The 11,142-nt window shown below is 38.3% G+C and overlaps 1 gene segment (V, D, J or C); it reads right to left on the bottom strand.

The window, feature by feature from the left end:
• Positions 1-610: 610 nt before the first annotated feature.
• LOC100981778 (T cell receptor alpha variable 2-like) lies at positions 611-2,947 on the bottom strand. The segment is given in 2 exon segments: positions 611-2,705; positions 2,881-2,947. Coding segments are annotated over 2 exon segments (360 nt in total).
• Positions 2,948-11,142: the final 8,195 nt, after the last annotated feature.

Genomic DNA, 11,142 nt, shown 5'->3' with positions numbered 1-11,142 from the left:
AGTAGCTGGGACTGCAGGTGCACACCACTCCTAGGTAATTTTTGGTATTTTGAGTACTGACCAGGCTGGTGTCAAACTCATGAGCTCAAGCGATCCACCTGCCTTAGCCTCTCAAAGTGCTGGGATTATAGGCATGATCCACCGCACCTGGCCACTTTTATTTTTAATTGAGACAGGGTTTTGCTGTTACCCAGGCTGGAGTGCAATGGTGCCCTCATGGCTCACTGCAGCCTTAACCTCCCTGGCTCAATCAATCCTCCCACCTTAGCCTCCCAAGTAGCTGAGACTACAGGCACATGCCAACATGCCAGGCTAATTTTTCCTATTTTTTGTAAAGACAGGGTCTCACTATGTTGACTAGGCTGGTCTCGAACTCCTGGGCTCAAGGGATCCTCTCACCTCCGCCTCCCAAATGTTGGGATTACAGGTATAAGCCATCATGCCCATCTTGCCCTTCACTTTTTATTCCAAATGTCAACATTTGCTGAAAGTCTACTGTGTAAGCAAGCAATAGCACCGTACAGTTCACTTCCTGAAGCCCTTCTCTGTTACTAAAATTCTACCTAAAAGGAAGTAGAGAATAGTGGTTAAAGCCTCAAGGCCTGGTAATATGGTTTGGCTGTGTGTCCCCATCCAAATCTCACCTTGAATTGTAATAATCCCCACATGTTGTGGGAGGGACCCGGTGGGAGGTAATTGAATCATGGAGATGGCATCCCCCATGCTGTTCTCATGACAGTGAATGAGTTCTCGCGAGATCTGATGGTTTTATACGTGTCTGGCACTTCCCCTGCTGGCACTTCTCCTTCCTGCTGCCCTGTGAAGAAGGTGCCTTTCTTCCCCTTTGCCTTCCGTCATGATTGTAAGTATCCTGAGACCTTCCCAGCCATGCAGAACTGTGAGTCAATTAAACCTCTTTTCTTTATAAATTACCCAGTCTTGGGTATTTCTTTATTGCAGCGTGAGAATGGAGTAATACACCTGGGATCCAAAATCTGAAATTCACAGATCAAACCTGGCTGAGCAAAACAATCACCAGCAGAGCTTTATGGAAAATATAGACTTCTGGGTCCCACCCCTGCAAACCCTGATTGAGTTTATCTAGAATATGGCCCCCCAAGAAAACAAATCCAATTTTCACAAAACTTCTGATCTAGGAGGATAAAATATATTAAGAACCACTGGGCTACCCTAAGGCATTGGTCTCTAAAGTGGGAGGGACACATCTGGGGTGGGAGGACCAAGCTAATTAACAGGAGTGTGGGAAGAATGCACTGCAATGAGTACAAATACTTCCATTTGCATTTGTTTTTAGTTTAAATATTATGAAGGAGATTCAGTTTGACTAATATTTCATACACTCACTGACTGGCACCCTCAACAGGACTGTATGCTAGATTATAAGCAAAGTATCCTGAGGCACGGATTGAGATTCCAAATGCAGGGCTGTAGGTATCAGCCACTCATTTATTCCTTCCTTTCTCACTTCTTATTATATTACCCAATGTTAACTAAACCACCCTTTACAAATTGACATGTTTTGAAAATATTGCTGCAAAAAGACTGAAGTTAGCAGATAGTATTTAAAAGGTAAGCACAGACAGCAATAAGAAAATGAAAGAGTTGACTGGCCTTGGTGGCTCACATCTATAATCCCAGTGCTTTGGGAGGTCAAGGCAGGAGGATCACTGGAGGCCAGAAGTTCAAGGCCGCAGTGAGCTATGATCATGCCACTGCACTCCAGCCTGTCTGAATTTTTAAAAAAGAAAAGAAAATGGAAGACTTGACATGCCTCTTACTACTATCACAAGTTCATCATCAGCCATTTTATGAGGGAAAAACAAAAATAATCTAATCAGATCTCAAGAAAATGAGTCAAAAGTGTTTCAGATATCAGGAAGACTATTTGAAATAATCACCCTTTAAAAGCATATTTTCTGGTCCAGGTGCATTGGCTCACACCTGTAATCCCAACACTTTTGGAGGCCAAAGCAGGAGAATCACTTGAAGCCAGGAGTTTGAGACCAGTCTGGATGACACAGAGAGAACTCGTGTCTACAAAAAGGAGGAAAATTCACTAGGCATGGTGGTACATGCCTATAGTCTCACCTAGTCAGAAGGCTGAGTCCCAGCTACCCTTGAGCCCTGGAGTTCGAGGTTACAATGAGCTATGATCATGCCACCGCATTCCAACTTGTATGACAGAGCAAGACCGTGCCTCAAAAAAAAATTAAAAGCATATTTTTATAGACATTTGTTAATATATAGTATGTCTGGACTCAATTTTTTTTCCTAATAGCAGTACCAAATGAAAAAGCTTGGGTAATACTGAATTAAGGAGGAAAAAGTTATTGCTCATCTCTGTTTTGCCTCCTGCAAAGGCTGTGATCTCTGTTTCTGTTCAGCTCTTCATTGGTTCCCTGCCTCTGTGTCCTCCACAGCACAGTAGTAAACAGCAGCATCTGCCTCCCGCACCTGGAGGATAAGCAGCGATGAAGAGAACCGTTCATAGGTCATGTTGTATCGTCCCTGCTGAGAAGGCTTTGAGCCTTTAACAAGGAGTCTTGGTGCACATCCCGGGAAGTGAAGGTACCAGAAGAAGTTGTAAGCATTGGACACAGAGTGATTACAGAAGATTTCCACAACAGCTCCCTCCGAAGTTGCCACTGTGGAAGGCTGAAACACTTGGTCCTTGCTTTCTGCAACTACAGAAAACAAAGAGGGCTGTCACTTTAATGGTACTATTTGGCTTGTTGATTGCCCCTTAGGTACAGTGAATGTTAGATCTGACTTCTGTTGTTTTTGTATTAAAAATGAGTCCAAATTTTAAAACAATTTCATACACTTTTACAAAACCAAATAGTGAAGGAGGCTACTCACCCTTCCAGGGAGAGTTGAGGAGAAGCCCTAGCCACACCGCCCCCAGAGTGCTCTGCAAAGCCATGGCCAAAATGCAGTTGGTCTCACCAGAATGCTTATTTAAGACTACCTGTTTTGCATTTTTTTCTTTGTGTCAGTGACATCATCAGCCAGAATCTACAACCTTTAGAAGGGTTGCTACAGTTGTGAGGCTGCTTAGTAATGATGTCACTGTGCTTTGTTCTGATAAATTAATCTTAAAAGGGAATGCATCCTTTATAAGGTCACTGTGGTTGTGCAAATCTAGTATTCAAGGAGCTTCCTTTCTTCTCTAAGGGTATTAGAAGGAGTCACATAATTAATGGGGCACTGCTTCATCACACAAATTAAAGTGATATAGTCACACAAAAAGTACGCTAAGTCCTGTCACATATGACATGATGACCTGCTAATGTGTTTAAAATAATTAGCGTGAGATATCAGTAGCTGCAGTAGATGAGAAATGAATTTTTTAAGGTACAAAAGTTACTGTGTAAATATACTGATCAAAATTTGACTCCTTGCATTCAAGGTGATCTTTGGAGCAAATACGGAAAAAAAATCAGTTGTAATTTTTCTGTAAACAAAAGAAACAAAAACTGCATTTGGAGATCATCTCTTTTGGTATGGTACCTATCCTCATTTTGCAACCTGACACTGTTATTGTTATTAATATAGGGCTTACTGCAAAGTTCTATCTCCAGCTTTTATTATACGCTACAGCTTTCCTTGGGATTTTACTTGAAAAAGAAGAGGAAACAGTGTGTAGCAATTCAGTGTTTATACAGTAGGGTTTTTATGTAACCTCCGCCACCTAGCGGACTACATGGGAACTCATGAAAAATAATTTCTCCATGCACCCTCTAAGACAAGTGTTCACAGCTTCTCATGTCTTCAAGAGATTTCATGTCCTTTGCTTTTGTTCAAATTTTTCATCCTTATTCAATTTCCATAGGAATATGAAGGCTATCCAGAGGAAATAACTGCCTTTTGGAAAAGCCTTCTGAATACTAAAAGATGTTCTTCATTCAGGTGAGTGGCTATTAAACACATACTTTCATGGAGTAACACACTTCTCTTTCCATCTTCAGATGGTTGCTTTATGCATCCCCTTTCCTTTCTTTAATAGTCTTCTAGGTGAGAGGAAATCCATTTCTTTCCTAATCTTTTCTATTTTCTTAATGACAGAGTCCTTGATAATGATAAGATGAGCCGGGAGCAGTGGGTCAAGCCTGTAATCCCAGCATTTTGGGAGGCCAAGGTAAGTGGATTACCTGAGGTCAGGATTTCGAGACCAGCCTGGCCAACATGGTGAAACCCTGTCTCTACTAAAAATATATAAATTACCTGGGCATGGTGGCAGTCTCCTGTGATCCCAGCTACTCGGGAGGCTGAGGCAGGAGAATCACTTGAACCCGGGAGGCAGAGGTTGCAGTGAGCCGAGATCGCGCCACTTCACTCCAACCTGGACAACAGAGCAAGACTCCATCTAAAAATAAAAATATTAATAATGATAAGATGATCATTTAGGTCCAACAGAAACCTTTTATTTATATGTACGACTCAAAAAGCTTCCAAATAAAATACAGAATTCAAAAATGCCTCTAAAATGAGGATAGAAAAATCAAAGGGAAGTGGACCGATATATTTAGTGGAAGGACTAAGATCGCTACTATGATTAATTTGAGCTCTGAAATTTCTGACAACCAAAACACAGAGGGGAACACAAAAGAAATACAATTTTACAAGTAAGCTGATTAAGGCTTCAAGCAGCTTCTTACTGAAGCCAAGTAGTACAGAGCTACAGATAACTTAAAACTCTTTTTAGATACTGGTTATGTACTTTTGGTTCAAAGTAACTACTGCACAGTATTTCAGCATGCACCACACTTACTTAGGCAATCCCCTAGTGATGGAATTATAGGCTGCCTGTAACTCCTGCAAACACAGCAATTAACATTTTTTTTTACATTTCACCTATTAACTATGTGAGAATTTCTCTAGGATATGTCCCCAGCAAGGATTGTTCAATCATAGCACATACACATACTCAATTTCACGACGGTAATGATTGGAAGTAGCTACAGCCACTTACGCTTCTACCAGCAGTGCATGAGCATTCCAGTCTTTCCATAACCTCAACAACACTTAGTATTATAAAACTGTCTACTTTTACCAATCTACTGAGTATGGAATGTCAACTTGCATTACCCTGATTATTAGTCTATTGAGCCACTTGTATTTCCCTTTCCCATGTTATCTATATACATGATTTCTCACTTTAAAATTAGACCTCTAGTTTTTCTCAGTAAATCATAAGAGTTTCTCATATATTAATTTTTTGCTGTATCCAAAATCACAAGTATCTTTTTCTAATATGGTCCCAGTCTATTAGCTTTGTCTATGGTGTCCTTTTTTTTAATGGAAATCCTTAATTTTGAAGGAATCAACATTATCATTTTTTTTCACCTTATTGGGTTTTAGGGATTTTGATTTAGAAATCATTCTTCACCACAAAGCCACAAATACATTTTCCCACACTGTGTTTATTATCTTTATAGATTTGTTTTTTACATTTAGGTTTTAATTCATCTAAAATTTACATCTGTAGAAGACCCAACTACTTTATTTTTCTCCATAGAGCAGGACAGTTTTAATAGCACAATCTACTAAATAATCCACCATTCCCTACAGATTTGTGGCATCATTGTTATCATATTAGACTTACCTATGAACTTGATTCACAAATGTACCTATTGAACTTCCTGAGTTTTATATTCATCTTGTTGTTTCTCTGCAATACTACTATACTATTTTTACTATCTTAGCTTTAGCAAGATCCTCTTGTCAGTCAAATATTCAGATGTAATTTAATAAAATCTACTAAGCTAATTTAAGTAGAAAAGAAAATATTAAGATATATTAAATAGATCACAGACTCTCCAGCAGAGATAGGCAGTGAGAATTCAATGCTATACAGCCAAAAACAATGTTTAAACACAGCACAGGGAATTCTCTAATCAATCAAATCTCACACTGCTCACCCTAACACTACAAATTCACTCAACCAACAACAAGAACACTCACTACTGAATATACAAAGCCCTTCCATTGCTGCCCAGAAAGTGCTAGGCATAGTCCCTACTGTATTAGCTATTCATTCATTGCTATAAAGAAATAGCCGAGACTGGATAACTTATAAAGAAAAGAGGTTTGACTGGCTCACAGTTCTGCAGGCTTTACAGGAAGTATGGTGTTGGCATCTGATCAGCTTCTGGGGAGACCTCAAGAAGCTTACAGTCATGGTAGAAGGCAAAGAAGCAGCATGCATGTAACATGGCGAAAGAAGGAGCAAATTGGGGTTGGAAGGTGTCACACACTTTTAAATAACCAGACCTCACAAGAGCTCATTATCACAAAGACAGCACTAAGCCATGAGGGATCTGCCACCATGATCCAAACGCATCCCATCAGGCCCCATCTCCAGCACTGGGGATTAAATTTCAACATTTGAGTGGGGACAAATATCCAAACGATATCATCTGATGTAGACACTAAAGAATATTTCTGCAAACTTACTACTGGAGGAAAATAACAAAGAGTAGCACTGATAGTGGTTATCCCTGTCTTGCTTCTGACCAAAAAGAGAATGCAGCTACAATGTCTCCACTATTGAAGCTTCCTTTGTAGCCTAATACATGCCCAATTTTTTAGAATGTCCATTAGTGCTGGAAAAGAGAGTGTATTTTCTGTACATCTCACAAAGCTCCTTTTGAACATATTTCAATCCACTTCTATCTGTAAAATTCTGTCTCTACAGGGGGCTCAAAAACAGTATGAGGAGACAAGTGGAGAAGAGATGGTATGCCTTCCTCCTCCAATATTTTCTCATCTCTTCACCTTAGCCTTTTTACTCATCCAAATTTTCTCTCCTCTCTCCAAGTTACAAAAAAAAAATAGGTCTCATCCATGAAAGGAGAAAAATTAATTCAGGTGGAGAGAGACAAAGAAAGAAATAAGGAGGATGGAGATCTTGGTGGTTTCACAAGCAGCAGCCAGCCAAAATGTCATTGGATAGCTTGAAAAGACATTTTGAAATGATCTATATCCAATTTACCTGGGACTTAAATATAATATTTATAACAAAACATAATTCTAATTCATTTGAATTCCTCCAAAGTTCTAAGAGAACTTCATTGGTTTTGGACAATGATTAGAGAGGAAAATAACACCAAGTAGGATCAAAGAAGAAAGAATAGGCTTAATATTACAGGGAGAGGCATCTGGGGATAGGGTGGGAGATAAGTAAAGGAAAAAATGGTAAAACCCCCCAAGATGGCAAAAAGTAACATATAACAAAAATGGGACTTTATCTGCCAATTATTCAAATAGACTCCAATAAAGTCTATTGAAAAATAATTACTTGCTGTAATTGGATTTTGTGGGAAACGATGAAGAGACTGTGCTCTGTGATGAAGATTGATTGAGGCATGATAGAATAGCATGAGTGAAGTCAGTGAGAATAGCAGCATAACAAGCAAAAACCACCTCTTCACAAAGGCAATGAAAACACTGGCCAAAAAAACTGTCAAAATAACTTATTCTGGCCGAGCACAGTGGCTCATGCCTATAAACCCCGCACTTTGGGAGGCTGAGGCAGGCAGATCACTTGAGGTCAGGAATTTGGGACCAGCCTCACAACATGGTGAAACCCTGTCTCTACTAAAAATACAAAATTTAGCCGGGCGTGGTGGCACACGCCTGTAATTTCAGCTACTCAGGAGGCTGAGGCATGAGAATCACCTGAACCCAGGAGATAGATAGAGTTCGCAGTGAGCTGAGATCGTGCCACTGCACTCCAGCCTGGGTGACAGAGTGAGACTCTATCTCAAAAACAATGAATAAATAAATAAATATTTTTTTTCTGAACTCTGGAAATTAACAAAAGACTTGCAATAATCCAAGAAGCATTTACTCACGAAAACTGGCTGTATCTAGATAAGAACAGTGAGCAGCAACTTTGTGGTGTTTTAATTTGTCCTGTTCTCGTCTTCTTCTCTCCAGCTCTCCAATAGCCTTGAAAACCAACAGCACTGCCATAATGGTGAGAAACGCAGCCTTGAAGCTACTAGACAGGGCAAAGCTGGTTTGGAGCTCCCCAAAAACACTATTCTCAGAGCACTGTCATTATTTGACCTGTCTGGCATATTCCTGCAACCTCCATTGGCAAGACTTGCCTGTATTTGATCTTATTCAGAATTGGCTCATTGCAAACAACCTTTTTGGAGGGGAGGAGGTGGAAAACAATAAGCACCAATTATTTAACATTGCCACTGCCTGAGGAGATGACAATAGTGGAACAAACAAGAAACTGACCAATACACTTAAAGGAAAAGCTGAATAACAAAATGTCAATAGGGGGCTCTGAAAAACTCCAACATATTCCTGAAACTCTAGAAAGCCATGCACAAGCACACAGAAGGCTGTATACACGCCAAAGGCCACTTGAAGACCTAGGAAAGATCGAAGAAGTACCTAATATCTCACCTAAGACTGACCTTGAAGCTCTGTGAGAGCAAGAAGTGAAGGCTAAGGCAGAGTTGCAAACTGCCAGGCTAAATATTGAAGGTCTGGTGAAACACATGCACAAAGCCCATCAGTGAAGGATGAGAGACCTACTGATTCCAGACATTTAAGGAAATCTCTATCCAATCATTAGCTGACCATTAAGCTAAACGAGCAGAGATTTTAATGGCCACACATGACAAAGAATACAGGCTTTACAAATGCATTCAGGAAAGTCAGTAAACAAACTGATAGCAAGCACAATAACAAGCAGCAGCAACAAACCCCGAGGGGGTGAGTGACATTTCCAGAGTTGCCATATTATTTAAAATGTTAAATATCTCCCAAAAAAACGATAAAATTTTAAAGATAAATAAATAAAATGTTTCAAGGCAAAAGTAAAATAAAATGTCCATAACCAGTTTTCAATTAAAAAAAAGACAAAACATGCAAAGAAACAAGAAGATATGGTCTACAGAAAAGTCAAACAAAGAAAAGGAAAGTTTGAGGAAGCTAGATATTGAAATTATGAGGCAAAGACTTTCAATCAGCTATTTCAAACATGTTCAAAGAACTTTAAAAAATCATGAATAACGAACTAAGAGAATATAAGACTTATGGCTCACTAACTATAGAATATCAATGAAGAGATAGAAATTATAACAAAAGGACCAAAGAAAAAAAAATAAATTTAAAAGGATTAAAACTATATAATTTTCTTCTACCATAATGAAATTAAACTAAAAGTTAAAAAGGAAATTTGGGAAATTCACAAATATGTGAAAATTAAACAACACACTCCTAAACAAACAATGAATCAAAGAAGAAATCATAAGGGAAATATGAAAATAATTTGAGATTAAAGGAAACAAAAACACACCCAAAAAATCCATAACAAAACTTATGATATGCAGCTAAAGCAGTGCTTAAAGGGAAATTTATAAACACCAAATTATAAAAAGAAAAAATATTAAATTAATCATCTGTTTACCTTAAACTAGAAATAAAGGAACAAACTAAACCTAAAGCAAGAAGAAGGAAGGAAATAATAAAGACTAGAGTGGAAATAAATGAAACAGAGATGATAAAAGCAATAGAGAAAAACAAATTAAACCAAAAATGTCTTCTTTGAAAAGATCAAGAAAATTGACAAACTTTTTGTTATGCTAAATTGACCAAGAAAAAAAAAAGAGAAAACACTGAAATGACTAAAATCAGGAATAGAAACATCACAAATTTTACAGAAATAAAAATGATTATAAGGGAATGCTATGAACAACAATGGCATATGCCAACAAATTGGATAACCTAGATGAGAAAGACAAATGCCTAGAAAGACGTAAACTACCAGAACTGACTCAAGAAGAAATAGAAAATCCGAACAGATCTATAACAAGATCAAATAAGTAAACAAAAAGTATTCCACAAAGTTAAATCCAGGCCCAGGAAGCTTCACTAGTGAATTGCATCAAATGTTTGAAGAATTAGCCCCAGTCCTTCACAAACTCTTCCAAAAAATGAAAGAGGTGACAATACTTCCCATTTTGCAATTATAAGGGAACAATGCTTAAAACTTTCATAATATTGCTCAAGCCTAATTTGCCTAATACTTCCCAGACTGCATCTTTTTATTCTTCTTTCTTGACTTTTCTCTCTTTTCATAAGAATTCCCTAAGGTTCCATTTTCAGACCTTCAATTTCTGCCCTTTCTCAATCAGTCCTACCTGTATCTTTGGTAGTCATTTCAAAGACAAATTTTAGGGAAGTAGGTGAGCCATTTATTTTTAAATAAATATCTAATCTGACATGGTTTTGCCTATAGTCATGCAGGTGTGCACTGTCCAACCCCAGGAGAACTACTCACATCACAGACCCATAGATTTTAATTTCCATTACAATTTGTAGGCAAATGGTAGTAAAGCAACTTTATCTCATAAAAATCAGTAAATGCAAACAGGCTACAACTAACTGTAACTCACAAAGAATGCTATAATGACCCTAACTCTGACATCCCTAGTGAGTTAGGACTGCAAAGGAAACTGATGAACTCCTAAGAGAAATTTTGTTTTCTTTACTCAAGAGATCTTATTATTACACAAGTCAAAATCTAACTGCTTTTCACACAAAACCTGCCTCTCTTTCTGACTTTCAATGTCAGTATTTGTTTCTAACATTCACCTAGAGTTTAAATCAGCTAGTTATCTCCACCCTCTAATCTATTCTATACAGTTGAGTAAGATTAACCTGCCTCTGAGATATAACAAGTGTGTCACATTTAAGGGAGTTGATGATGTTTGCAGACTGCGAATAGGATGTGGTGCCACCAGGTGTGCAAAAGTAGCTTAGTATAGCCTCTTGAGCTAACCTGCTTGCTCTAATGGTAAGCCATTTCTACTTTTGCTCTGGGAACCTATTCTAAAGCAACATGTACAAACTCTACAAAAGTCTTCTAATCTTCTGTCATTTCATGTTTAGTGTTTCTGAAATTAAAGCAGTAATTCTGAGTTCCTTTTTCATCTTTCTTCCAGAATTCACCTCTGAATGCTAAACAGTTTCCTCCTGAGTATGACTAGACTGTATGATTCTCTGCCTCCTAGATATGCTCTGTGTGCATAGCTTGGTTCATTGACCACATTAATTCATTTACATGTTAATCACTTCAAAACCACAACAGTTTTA

The sequence above is a fragment of the Pan paniscus genome, chromosome 15 (genome assembly GCF_029289425.2).
Source record: "Pan paniscus chromosome 15, NHGRI_mPanPan1-v2.0_pri, whole genome shotgun sequence".
NCBI lineage: Eukaryota > Metazoa > Chordata > Mammalia > Primates > Hominidae > Pan > Pan paniscus.
This window is presented reverse-complemented; position numbering and strand designations above follow the sequence as displayed.